This window comes from Pygoscelis adeliae, unplaced genomic scaffold (assembly GCF_000699105.1).
Source record: "Pygoscelis adeliae isolate BGI_AS28 unplaced genomic scaffold, ASM69910v1 Scaffold59, whole genome shotgun sequence".
Lineage (NCBI taxonomy): Eukaryota > Metazoa > Chordata > Aves > Sphenisciformes > Spheniscidae > Pygoscelis > Pygoscelis adeliae.
The window spans coordinates 2,580,958-2,598,453 of NW_008825565.1; the positions used below are offsets into that span (position 1 = coordinate 2,580,958).

At 37.7% G+C, this 17,496-nt stretch overlaps 1 protein-coding gene across 1 annotated transcript in view; it reads right to left on the bottom strand.

The window, feature by feature from the left end:
- Nucleotides 1-5,853: 5,853 nt before the first annotated feature.
- FAM114A1 (family with sequence similarity 114, member A1) overlaps nucleotides 5,854-17,496 on the bottom strand; it is a 36,148-nt gene continuing 24,505 nt past the window's right edge. Inside the window, exons 8-13 of the mRNA XM_009332456.1 lie at nucleotides 14,669-14,754; nucleotides 13,370-13,537; nucleotides 11,979-12,118; nucleotides 10,616-10,688; nucleotides 7,864-7,917; nucleotides 5,854-6,270 (exon numbers count right to left, since the gene is read on the bottom strand). Coding sequence (XP_009330731.1) covers nucleotides 6,169-6,270; nucleotides 7,864-7,917; nucleotides 10,616-10,688; nucleotides 11,979-12,118; nucleotides 13,370-13,537; nucleotides 14,669-14,754 — 623 coding nt within the window. The 3' untranslated portion in view covers nucleotides 5,854-6,168. The remainder of the gene's footprint in view (nucleotides 6,271-7,863; nucleotides 7,918-10,615; nucleotides 10,689-11,978; nucleotides 12,119-13,369; nucleotides 13,538-14,668; nucleotides 14,755-17,496) is intronic.

Sequence of the window (17,496 nt, forward strand, 5' to 3'; positions counted from 1 at the left end):
TCTATCTCAAATCACTGCAGAATTGCTAAGGCCATTTTAGTCAGTGTTTAAATGCTTCGAATGACGGCACTCTCCCTCACTCTTCCCCTTCAGTAATCCAGAGATCTTGTTGATAGGGACAGCCCTGCTCCTTGTGACCCCAATTCGACTTCCTTTCTCCTATAATTTAATTCTGTTGTTCTTGCTGCCTATAACCTCCCTCTTTTCTTTTCCTTGGATGGCTCAACTGTGACTTACTATTTTATTACCCACAGTTATCCCGCAGTTCTCCAAGTGTTTGGTTTTACTACCCTGGAAGGTTCCATCTTTCAAGTTATCTTTACAAAACACCAAGAACAAGTAAACATAAGAGGCTCTTACAAGATTTTAATCTGTGTTGAGTAGAGCTTACCTTGTCTTGCAAGTATGATCCAAACTATAGGGAACAGTGGGAGAATGGCAAGAAAAAAATGTGATCCTAAGGTAATTCAGGTTGAAGGGGATCTCAGGCAGTCTCTAGTCCAACCTCCTTACACTAGAGGAGGAAGGAGGGGGCTAAAAAGCAACAGGTTTAGTGTCTTCCCATTTTCTCCTGAGATCCTCTTGGTTTCTCTCCTCCCGTGTCCTCTTAACCCCTTGTCTTCATCTCTGGCTTTTGCAAAACTGAACATGTGAGGAGAGAAAGGATGTCCTGGTGCAGCCTCTCAAGCACAAGATGACGGGCAGGAGGGAAGAACCTCAGAAACGAGCGGGGGGAAGGAGACATGCAGGTGGAGGAGAGTGGGGTGAACAAAACTGGTGGGGAAGGCAGAGCTGATGGTGTACAGAAACGTGCAAAATGGACATGGGGCAGAACTGGTAAGGGAACCAGAGGGAAGGCACAGACCACCTTAAATATGATGTTTATCAGCATCACATAAGCTGCTGATACAGTGTCTGAGATAAGCAAGGGCAGGAGGAGTAGGACTGCATTTCTGCAAGTCTAGTAAACGGGTTGAGAGGCTTCTGAAGGTGTTTAAGAGTTGTTTGAATTACCCAGTGTTCTGGCTTTCATTTAGGTGACACTGACTGACTCCAGAACTGGCCCCCTTTGTTGGCTCCCTTTCAGCCTCAACCCTGTAGCGTGGAAGAGAAATAGCACACATTTGTTTGAGTAATGTCTTCACGCCTTCCTCTTTACAGCAGCAGCAAATTCAGTTCACTAAGAATTATGATTAGTCCTTGCTGCAGTTTTTTTAGACTCCTTTTGCACATTATTGTAGTGTTGCATAAGAAATATTCTTCCACTCCTTGGTTAAAATGTTTGAAAGGCAGAATGAAAAGGTAGTGCTCTGCTTCGAGTCCATTAGAGCACCTCCTCAAAAGGCTGTAAAGGGAAGCTGTGAAAAGAAGATCAAAGTGGGGAGACTGATAAGAAGTTCTTAGCAGATGTGTGCTCAGGGACTTCTGGGGTGCTGGCAATGAAGGGAGGACGAGCACTGCAGACCTAGAGTGATCAAGGTAGCTGTCTTCTTTCCTTTGAGCTCGTCCTCTTTGAATGTTCTTATCTTTGACAAACTTCCTTCAAGTTCATGCAGATTTTCGTTTTACCTCAGAAGTGCCGTTATTCCAGTTGTGCTGGAACTAATCAGATGTCACCTCTTGTTTATTCTGAACAATGCTGAAAAACTTTTAGAGTCTTTTCTCTAATCCAACCTTGAAAATTGTTGCGATTTCCAGACAGCACATCCTTTTTTTTTTTCCTTTGAAAATCACCTTCCCTCTTTCATCTTTTTAATGCAGCTCAATTTTTGACATTTTATTTTCAATTTTTTTAATTCTAAAGCTGCACACCATCGTCGATATTATGAACGCTGAGGTGGGAGTCAGAGCATGGAAAATGTACAGGTTGCACACCAAAAGCAGCTGGTTATGTCCCCACATTCTCTGCAAAAACGGTTGACCTGAGACAGAAAAAATGTGTTTAAAATCCAGAGGGCTTTCCAGTCAGACTGTAAGAATTTCAAAGTAGGTCAGCCTGGCTGATGGTGTCACGTTAAGCCTTGCTCCGAGATGGTTTTAAAAAGAATTCAGGAAAGTCCTTTTCCACTCTTTACATTCTTTTGAGACTAACAGAAAGGAGACAGGGCTGTCATTTGAAATAGAAGTGGAATGTCTCAAAGATAATCCCATGAGCCGGGTGACTGCTTGTATGATAAAAACCACGTTTGTGAATCTGAAAAAAGGTGAAAATCTGTATTTGTCACTCAAAATACTGTGGCGTTTCAGACTCATTAAAGTTGTTATGAATCCTGACTGGTGAGTGACACTGGAAACATCATTAAAAAGCATCTCAAATTGTAATGATTGTGATTTTGTATTATATGATTGAGGCACATTTTAGAGAAAGATATTAACAGCCTCAGTGGATGATCTAAGCAGCATGAAAAAAGTGGAAAAGACAGTTCTGTTTAGCTGTCTCAAGCAATGGATGCTGGAGCGTAGGAGCAAATCATGGGGAAGAGATGTTTACACATGAATAGACTATACCCTAAAAAGCAGCAAACAACTTACAGCCTGCTTTGTTTTGTTTGCCCTAAAAAAACCCAAACCAAATGCCTTTAACATACAAATACAGCAAATGACTTGGCTAATCCTTTACTTCTAGCTCATGCTTCAGTGATGACCTGTAATACTGGATCATCTGCGAGGTTGTAGGTATGCAGACATTGCTCTAAGTTTCATCTTGCTAAATTTCTCAACTTAGTGAGTGCAAAAGCCTGCCTCCTTTGTCTCTGCATGACAAGGTGTGCTCAAAAGTGAATGGAATGCCACGAAAAACAGATCTGCTCAAAAGAACAGGTAATTTTCACAATCTAGGTTACTTTTTAAATAAGTACTTAAAAGCCAGTAGTTCGACAAGTGCCAAGGCACGCTCAGTGTACTGACCTGGAAAAAGGTGGTGATGAAAGAAAGAACAGTCTCCCTTAAAAGTTTAAGGCAGCACCTGTTTTTGTCAGACTCTCAGTAAAATCACACTCACCGTCCCAAAGGTAAATCACAAAATCAGAAAGACTTCACTGAGTACATCCTCCCATCACATTATTCTTCAAAACATTCTTTTTTAGTATAGCGTCTCAGTTCAGTATCTCAAATGATTTATTTGACTGATGGAAAAATGCAAACCCGTGTAAACAAAATACTCTGGTTACATCCACATAGTACTTTTCTCCTGAAATATTGTTTACCTAAAATTGATTTAAAGATATAACATTCAGTATTCCTAGGACAAGGTGATTGTATCTGAGATCAGGTGGGGCACCCCTATGCTCATATTCCGCCCTATTTCCCTTCCTACGTTGTATGGATGTAAATAAGTCCACACGTTATTTTTTATAGCTTCTTTCACTTTAGGGTATGGTACTTTATTCAATACATACATAATTTAAGCAAGACAGTGAAACCTCTAGTAAGGAATATCTCAGACAAGCAATCTTTGTCTTAAGAATGCCCCTCAACAATTTCAAACATTATCCCCTGAGGCTTCTAATACTATATTGTTCAGCCTCCGCTAAAAGGCACCACTGTTAGTCAACACATTTTTCTGACAGGTTTAACACTACATGTTCTGCACTGCATTTCAGAGAAAAAAAAAGATCCATATGAAAAAGTAACTAAAATCATTTATGTCTGAAAACAAGTCGGCATAGGAACAATATGAAACAGCTATTGCTCTGTTCTATGACTCATTTGGCAGTAACACCACGTTTACAGATACCTGATGCGGAGCTCTACTCCAACGTGGACAGAAAGGGTTCTTGATGAAAAATAATGATGAAATTAAAGTAAAAATAAATCCAGGCTGTAATGATTGACAGGTGAAAACACGAGACTTCTCTTGACAGTCTTAGTTTGAAAAATAAACAAGCTTTTAACCAGGTATTATATTCTGCTTGCCAGCACAGAACAACAGAAAAAACCGCTTTAAACAAACAGGCCTTTTCACAAGCTACCGAATGTTTTCACTGATGTCCAGATCTTTAAAACTGAAAGCCGCTCACGGTGAAGTGTATGGGGCAAGTACATGGTCCTCAGTAATGTGCGCTGAGGAGTTGTTCTTCCGGGTTAAAGTGTGTATACAAGAATGACCCCGGGTCACGTAAGTGCAAGTGTGTGTCTCTTCCAGCAGCCAGAGAAGACTACTGGAGAAGAGTACGTTTATTCCCCCCAAAGTGCAGAAGCCAGATGGCACGGGGGGGTATGATGCAGCGTTTTGCATCAACTGAACATTATCTTGTAACGCACTTTCGAAAAGATGCTTTCAGAAATAAAGCAATGCCAGATGGAAGTGTCGTTGGTGGGAGCTGTATCCTACCTTTGGGCTAGTGAGTCTGCTTACCAGTCGCATTTTTCTGTGTCCCTCTTTTTCCCATGTTGTAGTAAGGTTAGCTGTTCAACATGGCATAAATACCAATGGATGTCAAGCTTTGTTTGCCTTTTCAGCTGCCAAAGGGCTTTCTTATTTTTCTTCACATTGCTGTAAGTTTTTTTTTTACCTTCTGTGCAAGTGGATTTGAAGACTGTACCCCTTCTACCTACCCAGAAAGATATCTCACATCTGTTAAATTACAGGGTGGCAGAAAATAGATTTTGTGTAATAAACCTTACTTCAGGGATAGTGAAAATTTCATCCCTAAATAACAAATGATGGAAAAGTCACAATGTGTGTGACAGCAGAACAGGGACCACAATAGTGCAGGACACAAACAGACCTTTCTGTCCTCTCTTATTTGGACTCACAGAAGTTACCATGTGCAAAGCAGATACATGGTTTCTCATCTCTGACAAATAGGACAGTATTTCCTCATGCTCTATTTCATTAATTTTATGATGTATGAACTATGCTTCTATGATTAAACATATTCAGATGTTAACTACAATTGAAAAGCATTTAAATACAACTCACGAGTGTGTCAAGAGGAAAAATATACAAAATAGCTGAAAGAAACGTAATAAACAATGAAAATCCAGGAGAACAGGCTACATAAAATATTGGAAGGTTCTTCCTGTCTACGAGGTAAACTAGCCTAAACAAATTCTGAGCTTCACAGCTCAGATTTTAAGCTAAGGATATGGTCAAATTATCACGCTGGCTAGTGTGATAAGTCCTGCTGCTCAGTTATGCTCTGTCTAGCTACTGCCTCAGAGAAAAGGTGATTGCTCTGACATACGACCTCCCCACCCAAAGCAGCTCCCTCATAACTTCTTTGCACAACTTCCTTCCTATGCCCAAAAACCGCGTTTCTGAATTGTCAGCATCAGTAACTCCATTTGATAAAAAGGTTCATAATGTTTAAAGCCCAAATTAAACCCCAAAGTGCTAACCTGGTAACACATCTGAGAGGAGATTATTTTGGGGGTGTTCCAATTACCAAAGAAAAGGGAAATTTTCTATTCCTTGCGTATTAAAAAGATTACTTTGGCCTGCAATGTTGTTCAGCCGTTGGAATTAAGAAATAGACATAACTGAATATAAAATTACGGGTCAGTAAATACAGAGCTTTACTCATACTCTTAACCAGCTCAGAAAATTTCTTTTCAGTATAATTCTGTATGCATATCCTCTATAATTTTATTTTAGTAAAGTTAATGCCTATTACTGTACAACTCTTTCAACACAAAGTGTTATGTAAGTGGTACAGATTATGATGATGTTGTTATTTGCTACTGTGAAAAATATTTAACAAGCAGAACACTGCGATAATTTGTTTGTGTTTGCTAAAATTAAATACTGAAACCAACTTTTGAAATACACATTTTTAACTAACAGGATGCAAACAACGGAAATGGTCATTTGGGCTGAAATGTTTTAAAAACCATGACATTCTAAATTTGCTTCATACATCATCTACAACTGAAAGGGTCAACATTTAGAATCTGTATTTAAGTCAATGCCAATATCAATAAACTTCAGTTTAAATTAATGCAAAGGATATACTCTAATGGAAAAGAAATGACTCACTTTACTAACTACTTCTGAAAGAGTTTCAAAATGTTGTTCAATATTGTATGTGCAAAACTGCGTGTAGTGTCTTCAAATGACTCTAAGTGGCCAGACATCTCTCATACCATTTCTTCTATCTGCATACATTAAAGACATTAGGTCTGTGGTTTCTGTTAAGCCCCGTGGTGACAACTGCTGGGAAACTGTCACTCTTGTGCTTTCAAACAACTGGTCTGGATATGTGAAATTTGCAGAACTGGAAGCAATAGCTGGAAGGCGTCCTGAATGTAAGTAGTACTGTTGCAACCCTAATGGGGAGAGAAAACATGTGCTTCATCAGTATAGCTGTCACGTATTTCAGGAATTACACTGCACTTTTTAAATAAATTTTTTTTTGTTTTTAACATCTGCATCACGCTATATTAGCATATGTATTCACACAAGACTTTAGAATCTGCAGATAACAAAAATGATAAATTACAACAGTTTACAGCTAACAAGAATAGCCTGAATCACTATATAAAAATCTGATTTCCCCTCAGTTTGAACTCTTGGACCGTTTTGTTTGTAATGTGAGCAGAATAAAATGCCACAGTGTTCAGAAGTAGATTTGACTTTTTAAATACAAACCAGCTAGTCTTTCCATCAACAGAACTAATTTTGAATTTGCTGTAGGTGGAAGAAGTGTCACTGAAATTAACAGTTTGAATTATTATAATGGTTTTAACACATAGCACTATTTTTGGAATTTCTAATACTGAACGCTACAGCAACTTGCAATTCTCCATGAACCCAGGCTGTAATAATACGTATTTGTATACAAATATGGTATTTAAGAAGTACAAAACATTGTATTCCACAGTTCTGGACATTCCCAGATTTCGCAATTCCTGGAGCACAGAAAGATACGTCAGAACCCCAAATTTACCCTATAACAAAAGGAACAGTATAGTAATCTTTACTACAGCTCTATTCAACTTTCCATGATTTTCCTTAAAGGTATTGCTAATTCAGTGCGAAATTACTTATTGTAAAATAATCTTTTCCTCATTTTTAAGGGAATGCAACTATTAGATACAGAATGACAATTTGTAGTCACTACTATATGTTTATTTATACTTAAAGAGAAGTGTGATCTAATTAGCAGAGTTAAAAGAACTCGTGCTGCAGATAGTACACATTTTAGTAGTTTATGAGCCTATTACTCCCTCTTGACCTCTTCTCAGCAAAACTGAGGCGTATTTTACTCACTGTGCTTTTCTGACGAAAAATAGCTCATGGTGTCTAATAGAACAGGTCACTCATAGATCATGGTGTCTAACAAAAGAAATCACTCATGAACATTTTGGTGATGTCTGACACATGGTTATCCATGTGCTGACCAAGCCTGGAGATTGAGATTCAGACTGTGAATCTTTGTAGAAATCTAAATGCCTGTGGATGGGAAGCACCGTAGCATACCTGCAACTCAAATTTTAAAGAAAAGAGTAGTCTGAAACTATCTGTGAATCAGAAATACTTTGCAATATTTGAAGTAGGTACCAGAACAGTAAGAATAGGCTTATCCCAGGCAACTTGTGAATAGGTTAGAAAAGGGTTAAACAGCACATTGCAAATTGTCTCCTGTGCTCTGACCAATACAGCGGCAGAATTTCAGAGCTGGCCGGTCTCACTTCAGTCACACAGTTGTTAAGAATCCTCAGTGAATGCAATATTACTACTTGAGTATTTATGGGAGAGGCTGAACACAAAAACGAGAGGTTTATGAGCTGGCACTGAACAGCCAGAATTATATTGTCATTACTTTTTGTATAGTTCTTTCTTCAGACATAAATGCCACTGTTTCATTTCAAAATCATTTTACTAGAACACTTCTTAATGTGAAAAAAGTGAAGGCTTACCTCTGATAGCACACTGTTGATGATGGGGTTAAGAACCTCTGCCTTCATACTGCTCTGTAAACCGGAAAACAGAATGAAATGCCAGGACAAGAAATACATTTAACAGAAATATATTGATATCCGAGAAGTGGTTTTATGAATTCTGTAAAGGTCTTGCTTCACCTTCTTATTCAGACTGTTTATCACAGTATTCCTGATAACTATGTCTACGTTTCATACACACTTCAGTAGACCCTACGGATTTCTATCATTGAGTACAATGAACTAAGACGGGCTCAGGGTTTTACTTTTTCATTAATTCATGTACCACAGAGTTTCAAATTGCCTGGTTTCCTATGGATGTGAGATTTATGTGATGACATTGTCTGTCCATCTGTCTGTCAGTGCCCTTCTCATCTCCCCCCAAATTTTTTAACCCCTTGCTCATTTTCAAGGAAACAAGAAGGAAAAATACAGGTCAGAAGGAAAATGAAGTTCTTAGAAGTTTCACAAATATCTGTGGTTAGGAGGAAATGAAAGGCCCAGATTAGCTCCCCTACAGAAGGAAAAACAGGTGAAACTCAGATTCCCAAACTGGAGGCAGTATATGTTGAGCTGGACAATGCAGGCTGGCCAGTAAATACTGCTCAGCATGCATAGCATTTTTCTCAACCACCAGACAGGCATAAAGATGGGTGCAATGAGTAGTGACACTACTAGAGGCTAGAAAACCAAGATTCGCCAGCTCTTCGGCTTTTTAAAATGGCAAAAGTTCTTTCCTCTTTTTATTCTCACTGTTTTTTGCATTGTGTTTTTTTAGGATGACAGTGAGCTCCAGCAAGAGTTGCTTTCTTTCAATACTGAACGGTGGACTTCATTAGAACAAAGAAAACACAATACTGATTAACTTAACTGAAGGATTTCCACTTACAACCTTGTAGCTTTCATATTACAGATTTAAAGAAACATGAAACACCTTAATTTTAGTTTGGAGAAAGATGGCAGAACAAAGGGAAGATGGTTAGAGAAAAGAAGAGCAATTTTACTGTTAGTTACTAGAAAATCCATTATGAAGTGCACTGTTTAGTTGATTGTCAATAAACTGAAACAGATAGAGAGCAGTATCAATTAAATACTATTGATTGTACGAATCAATAAGTTAAAGTTTGAAAGAAAACTTGCGTAGCAAGCAAAGCTGTTATTTCTTACTTCTGCATTACTGCTCACTCAGAAACATCGCCAACATTATAGACTATGTGTACAGCCGGCACTACAGCTAATGTCTGAATTATCCCAATATAACTATAGGGATGGCATTATGTTTGAAAAAAACCCAGTATTTTCTGTTCTAAGCCATTTCTCAGTTTCCCATGAGTTAATGCACTTTGCAGGATACTGGAATGTGTTTGTGAACCCAGCTGCTGTTGGCAGGTTAAGGAGGAAGTTGAACCACGGGGACATGCAGGAAGATGTAGATTTTCTACAGTCCTGTGTGACAGGTGCTCCTTACCTTCCTACTGATCATGGTAAGCAAAAGGCCCAGATCTTCCTCCAAAAGCTTACAGGGATGGGACAGCCCATAAAGATCATCAGACTGCCCTACTAAAACTCTTCTAGAGAGTATTTTGGCAGTGGGAAGTGTCTTTGTGCTCAATTTCTTATGTGTCCACACAAAGTCCACAAAAGCAATCTGGTCCTAAAAACTGAGTACCGAGCTGATAAGAACAAAACCTAGTGCAATGCTTATGAAAGCTTTAGTTTCCAATTTTCTGAGTTGGGCCAGCTTAATATTTCATGTGCAATTTATTTTTGTATGTCTGTGCATGTACTTACTGCAAGTGTCACACAAAGATATGCTCAAATACAATCCCAAAATGCAAAATAAGCAGTTTCTCCCAGAGTAATGGGAAGGAATGTAAATTATTCAGAATAAAAGCAACCCAATAAATCATGTTCTCTACAAATAACTCTGAAAAAACTTGCTCAGAGATGGCTGGAAGAGCTCATGGGAGAACTGGAAATGTTTCCTTTGATGTACATTCATGCTTTCATGGAGTAATCAGGGGAGCTAGAGTTTGTTCTCTGACATTCACAGAACAATTTCAGCAACAGTACAATTTTTGCCTCTGGATCCTGCTAGAATACTCAGGTGTCAGTCATCTTTGAAACATCTTGAAAGGCAGGATACTATTTCTAGCAAAGATGTTCACAGTTAAATGGATGTTCCTAAATGGAATATCTTGAGATATAAGACAGAGTGATTTTTTTTAAGATGGACGACCAAACAGATTTTCTAATCTCTTAAACCTTTTGAAAACACAGTGGCTCTAGGCCAAGGGATTTAGTAAAGGCTAAGAAGACAGCTTGTGAAACCATCTTAAGGTACTGGAAGTGTTATCTGTTAATGACTTTTACACAAATGCATTCAAAAGTAGGAGAAGAAAATATCATCAAGTTGTGGGCCTTCAAATGTGGGGCCCTTTCAGTACAAGAAGATAAGAAGTGATGGTGGTGATCAGGAAAAATGGGAAATGGTGTCTAGAAAGAGAGATTTTAGAAGGCAGGGGACACACTGCAGTCTATCAAGGCTTATAAACTTTCTCTGCAACAGGAAACCTGCTGTAAAAATGCTCTGTGTCCTTGATCGGAGGAAAGAAGTGCCCTCTTTGCTAGTACCTCATGTAAAGCCACTGGACTCGGGTAATAATTTCTGTTTTAAGAAGTGAACTATATCAAAAAAAGCCAAAAACTACAGAAGATGCTGTTATCTTACCCCAGCTGCTGTTAAAGAATCGGAAAACTTCTTTGATAAACATGAAACTTCATTGCACATGGCACTTGTTAAACTGTTTTAAAAAAAAGAGAGACAAATATAAAAATACATTTTTGTCCTGTAAACAGATAAAAACCCTATGACTGTCCCAGGCACAAACTTCATCTTAGAAGCCAGGAATGTTCTTAAGGCAATTTTGCTTCTAGCAATTTTTTCAATATTTTGGGGTAGACTTTGTTCATGATACAGTTTTCATATTCCTCCACTGAAAAATCCATTGCTGACTACAGCAGCAAATTGATGTCATGTTGGCTCAAACACTGGTCTTTTTTGATAGTGCAATGTTTCAATTTTTAAAATTCTAAACTTCTAGTTTAACTATCGTTTTTCTGATGATTGCAGCAACACAACTCCTAGAAATACTGTTGGAAATAAATCAAACTTTAATGAGAATAGTGAGAAGTTTCCTATCTAAGCAATAAAACATCTACTCTACTAAAAGAGGAAGTACCCTTGTGGATAAAATATGAGAACAAGGAGATCTGGTTCTATTCCTAGATCTTTCACTGTTTTGCTAAACTTTCACAAGTGCATCACGTAGAACCTCATCCTGCAAGGTGCACCATACCTTAGCTCCAATTCTGAAAAATACTTGTTCAAGTACTTTGTTTTAGACTGAAGTGTTCCTATGGACTTTGCTATTGTTACTAGCACTCTTAAAGATAAACACTTGCTTAAATACTTTACTTACTTAGGACTCAAGTGCTTACAACATCTTAACGTCAAAGCCCACTGAAATCAGTAGAATGGATTACTACAGAGAGCCTGAGATCTGAATTTTGAATTCCACTAGGTAAACTGGCTTCTTGAATTTATGTACATTTTTTCGTGGTTTACTACTAAGTTGCTGACAAATGTGGTCTTATTGTTTAGAACTACAGATTGATTTTTTTGTATTTTTGGCAGATAAACACTAGATAATGAAACTCTATTGGCAGATAATAAGACTGCATTATGCACTCTAAAATCAAATTCTGTCTATGCTAGCATGGTATATCTTTTGCAGAGGGAACAGGAAATGCAACCCAAAATTAGCATGTACATTCACTTGCTGGACAGAAACAACTTTCAGCCTGTGAATAGGTCATGTTTTTGTAAACACACATATGTTAGCCATGACAAAAAAATGACAGGTAGCCTATGTAACTTGATTACATGAGAAAATATAGCACCAGGACCCCTAAAGCCAATGCTGTTTGTTGATCCATGAACTTACTGTGTCTTCAAATGCCAAAAGCTGAACAGAACTTCATGACTTCTAAGCAAGTGTCAAATGTTCATATATGAAATATGTAATACTCACTTCGTCAGTACTTTTGCTTGATCTTGAGCTGTTTTTTCTACTTCCTGCCCATGCAGAATTAATTCTGCTACTTTATGAAGCTGTTCAATACAACGAGCAGTTACCTCAGCCAGACTTTCAATGGACAGCATGTAGATTTCCTGAAATTAAAATCAGGGAATAATATCATCAGTAATAACAACACTGATAAATATACGTATAGATATATACATATAAAAGAATTTGAAACATAAGAGCCCTCCCCACCCCAACTGGAAATAGCACCATATACATAGTGAAGTAATATTAGCCATAATGTCATCCTCACAAAAAATACTGGAAAATGAAATATCCACAGATTATAAAATACAGACCTTATACTCACCCTGAAAAATTAGTAAGAACAAGTCTACCATTTATTTGGATGGGAACTAGGTCAGCCTCTCGGATTTTCTAACATAGCACTTTTAAACCTAGTCCTAACAAATACAAAGATCCCTTAACTCTGGAATAAGTCATAATTACTTTCATATGGAGCCAAAAGTATTGATTCATCCCTCAGATGAATCTCCAGAGTAGAAATGGATAATACTCCTGATAAAAAAATGGCTTTTATCAGCAATGATAAAAAAATCTACCTAGCACTACGGCATTACAGCTTTCACAAGCTGATGCCAGCTGGAAATCTGCAATCGCATAAAAATCTGTAACACATACAGTGTAACTCTGTTTCCTTCTTTGGACCTTTTTTGTAAGGAAACGTGACAGATGATTTCTTTATTAGAATTCACTCAACAACATTTCATATTGCTATAACTTGGCATAAAATATTCAATCACAATTAACCTTATCAACAAGAGGGGTTGTCTAAATGGATACGATACTTTTAGCCTTAGGTGCTATCTTTCATAAAGAGAATGAACACTTGTGAGCTGCCTAAATAATATTTCTGTTTTGTCTGTTTGTGATTTAAACTGTTTAAGAGTTTAAATAAAGTTTGAGAATTTTTTCCATATATTGTCACTAGGAAAAAGAGATGCCAAGGAATGCTGAGATACGACTTTCAATGTGCTATCGACATTACACCACAGAATCCCTCAGTTCACTGTATGGTGTATATACACATGCATACACACAAAAACATAGATATAAAAAAATAAAAACAATGCGATGGGCAGAGGACCTGCTACTTTGATATTTATTTATGGGAACAGACTAACAATAAAAATATTTATGTAAGTTAGTTTCCTATTGGGTCTACAGTGAATAGTTACATATTAATATTTCTTAATATTTCCATGAGTTTAAAAAGTAAGGACAACATATAAAACCAACACACAAAGATAAAGAAGTAATCTTATCAAACTATGACAATTTGCTTAATGAAACTTATCCTCCAAAAGCTATTTTACCTCCACAGTTTTGTTTTTATCTGCTTCTGTTTTATCACTGTCAATTTTATCTTCTTTTTCAGTCTTTTCTTCACCAGGTTCGCCAGGTTTTTCTTTTAGCTTCTCTTCTATGTCTACTGGGGTGGAAAAACTGGCTTCTTCCAGCCATTCATGAGCTTTTTTCCTAGCCTGCCAAACAAGGAACCCAACCCCAAAGTTCAGTTCAAATAGGGAATATCAAATGATGTTCCTGAATATTAATTAACAATACATTAATTACTTCCTTTTTACATTCCAAAGTTTAAACATATCAAGCCTGTGTAGTATTTAGTTAAGTATATTTAAGAAACTGTACGGAGAAGCGTTTCTGATTGCATAAAGATGGATCAGCCATGGATAATTCCTGTACAGGTATGATATTCCTAACCAACACATAAGAGTTGGTGTTAATGCCAAAGTTACTAATATTTCAGCTTTATGAGGTATCTTTCAAAGGAATTTACATGGAAATAATTTTCCCAAATAAAAAAATATGAAGGTGGTATAAAAAAAGAAAAAAATTGGAGAGGTAAGAGAGATGTCCTAAATTCTTAAAGGAAAAATAAATAGAAAATCACTGTATCTTCAGTTGCCTTCCCAGGCACGAAAGTAGATCAAAGTGGAAAAGCCTTGAAGTTTTATACAACTTCAGACTACTGTTATGTTTAGTAGGAAATTTATGATTTCTCTTTTTTAACATGTCAAAATATGTTAAGACCTAAGCCTAAGCTAGTCTATCTATGTATCGAGAGATAAACATTCATCTGAGCCTAAGATCAGCAGGTGAATCACCTTTAAAGGGGCCTGATAGTAAAAATGTGACCAGCGATGTGACTAGCTTCTAGCCATCTAACTTTTAGATCACTGAAGCTAGATGAGATAAATTCAAGACTTTGCTTCTAGCTGAGAAGGTCTGGAGAAGTCCCTCAGAAGAATAAACACGACGAGCAAGAAATATAATTCTGAACCTGAACTTTGTTCCCAGTATGAAGACCAAATCTGCTGTGTTCATGAACTCTGTTCTGCTGAGACATCCCTGGTTCAAGGCTTTCTAACATGGCCCATTGTGCTAGCTAGTCATTGCAACTGTATTGCCTTACTAATCTCACTTCTTCTATGAAAGCTCTTCTATAGTGATCATTCTGGTCCCACCCTCCTATACTTTGCTTTCTGAACTGTCTGAACAGAGATAGGTACTGCTCTGTGTCAGATTTCAGAACAAAGCCCTTCCTCGTTGTCTTTGTCCAAGAAACGGAGGGCATCTCGCTAACAGGTGCTAACCTTATTAAGTTTGTCAGGAGTAGCAGCAACGTGCAATTCAAATAGCAGTTCAGTGAGCATGCTGACAAACTCTTCTCCCATATCTGCTGCAAGAAAAAACAAGACAATTTTTGTTAGGGTGTTATCACTATAATATTTTTACGTGATCAAATACATCCAGTCAAATAGTTTCCTCAAGCACTCTAGCACTTGAAAACCAGTGACAGGGATACAAGGAAGGGGTGTGTGGGTGTGGGTGTGGGGGTGTATATGCTCAAAGAAAGAAGAGAAAAAGCAAGAGATACCAGATATGCTAGCTTGACACTTCGACAACTCTTTCCAGCCCATTCTAAATTCCACTAAGTTTCACAAAAACAAGTAAGAGAAGAAGCTGCATGATCCCTAGTTATCTGACAAAAATACATAGACTCATAGAATAATTTAGGTTGGAAAAGACCTTTAAGATCATCAGTTGGACTCGATCTTAGAGGTCTTTTCCAACCTTAATGATTCTATGATCGAGTCCAACCGTTAACCTAACACTGCCAAGTCCACCACTAAACCATGTCCCTAAGCGCCACGTCTACACGTCTTTTAAATACCTCCAGGGATGGTGACTCAACCACTTCCCTGAGCAGCCTGTTCCATCGCTTGACAACCCTTTCAGTGAAGAAATTTTTCCTTACATCCAATCTAAACCTCCCCTGGTGCAACCTGAGGCCATTTCCTCTCGTCCTATCACTTGTTACTTGGGAAAAGAGACTGACACCCACCTCATGACCCACAAAATAACCAAAGAATAAGAGATACTAACCTCTTCTTTCAAGCCAAGGAATAAAAACCGCAGCAGGTTTTACTTACTTTACTTTACTTACTTATACAAGTAAGTTTCAGAGGAAGCATACTGAAGAACATGTCCTTTATTGCTCTGTCTGCAAACCACAGCTAAGAGGTGTGTTTTCTTTCTATTTTAAGATTGAGCTTTGCTTAAATGGAGAATGTTTTCTTTTCTGCATTGGAGTAATGAGCCTTAAAGAATCTGCACTTCATATTCAAAAGATTTATGAGCAAAGATAAATATCACTAGTATTCAGACTTCACCTTTATTATATATATTCCTTTGACTACTTGCAATTGCCATATTCTAACATGCTCTAAGCTCCTAACAGTTGGTATTTTGGTTAGTTCTGTTCATCTGCACTTACTGAGTTTGGAGTCTTCATTAACATTTCCTGAGGGAATATACCAAATCCATTTATTTAGCCTGATGACGCTAAAAGGTTAAAGTCCCCATACCGAGCCTGATGAAAGTCCAGCTACTTCAAAAATGAATTTAATGTCTTGCTGTATTCCCACTTTTTTGTTCATTTATTAGGTAGGGCCAGTTTTTCTATTTTTATGCAAATCTTCAGTACTGGACTTAAAAGCAGAGGCCATTACTCTCCAAAGAGTTTGGGGATTTTGGTAGAACTGTTTATAGTCCACAGTACCTTGCAACATGTGGAAACGTGGTGGAATCTGACACTCAGATTATAATCTAGAGCAAAGGACTTCTCACCCTTGCTTGTAAAGAGAGTGCCCATCTTTGGTGCTATAAAATAAATTTGTATTTAGCACAAAGAACTCTTCACCTGCAATGACCAAGAGACTGAGCTTTCCTCTTAACAGCTGGGCAATAGGTCAAGAAGATTGTATTCTGGCAGGCCAAAAAGATGCAGAGAGTTCATTTCATTGCTGCCCTTATCAGTAAATTTTGGCAATAGGATTTTCAGGTTTTGCAGTACAGCACCTCTTGGATACACTGAATTCACTTGTTCTTAAAACAATGCCAAACTGTTTTATAAACTGCAGCATGCTGAAACTGATAAGCAGTTCACTGGATCAATGCAATTACCAAAATTGTTGATAACTGGCATATTCAATTCAATATTCACTTTGGTTACCGTCTCCCTTAACCTCACATATGAAATTTCTGGTGTTAATGGCTTTTAAAATGTAGGTAAAGCTACTTTTTCAGATATTCTCCTCTCATTATTTCATAAACAACTGAAAGGAAAAGAAGCTGCAGTGAAAAATACATGAAAGGGTTGCATAATCAAAGTGAGAGGAAACACTAGAGAGAAGGGTATGCATTTGGCTTTCTCCTACCTGTGTCAGAAAATATCTTTTCCCTTTCTTTCTTTTCATACTGATTTTGCACCTACCTGACTCTTAAGCAAAGACACAAAAACCCTACAATTCCAGTTTCAAAGTTGCCAAGAACAAAGCCTAACCCCAATCCTTTCCCAAAACAGTCCTCCAAAGATCACTGTGGTAATTTCTCCTTCTGTAGGACTGAAAGTGTTTACGGTAGAAACTAAAAGCAGCACTAACATCTCTGACTGAGCTGCTCTTGAGAGTCTAGGATAAGAAGGGATCCTGAGAATTTACATAAAACAAACGGCCACCCTTTTCAAACACTTGAATGCAAAGTACTGGCTTTTCTCCCAGCTAGTCTTTTTTTTTCTGAATATATATAGCACTGACAAATGACACCATATAAATAACATGAATTTGATGACGAAAGTAGTAACAAATTAGCCATAAGTGGTAATTAACTTGTTTTCAAATATTGCTCAGTGGCTAGATAAGATTTAACATTTTCAACCACCGTTAGTTAATCTCTGTCTTTTGTAGGGGGGTGGCTTCCTTACTATCATGGTTTAACCCCAGTCGGCAACTAAGCACCACACAGCTGCTCGCTCACCCTCCACCCCCTCCCCGGTGGGACAGGGGAGAGAATCGGAAAAGTGAGAAAACTTGTGGGTTGAGATAAGAACAGTTTAATACTTGAAATAATAAACTAATAA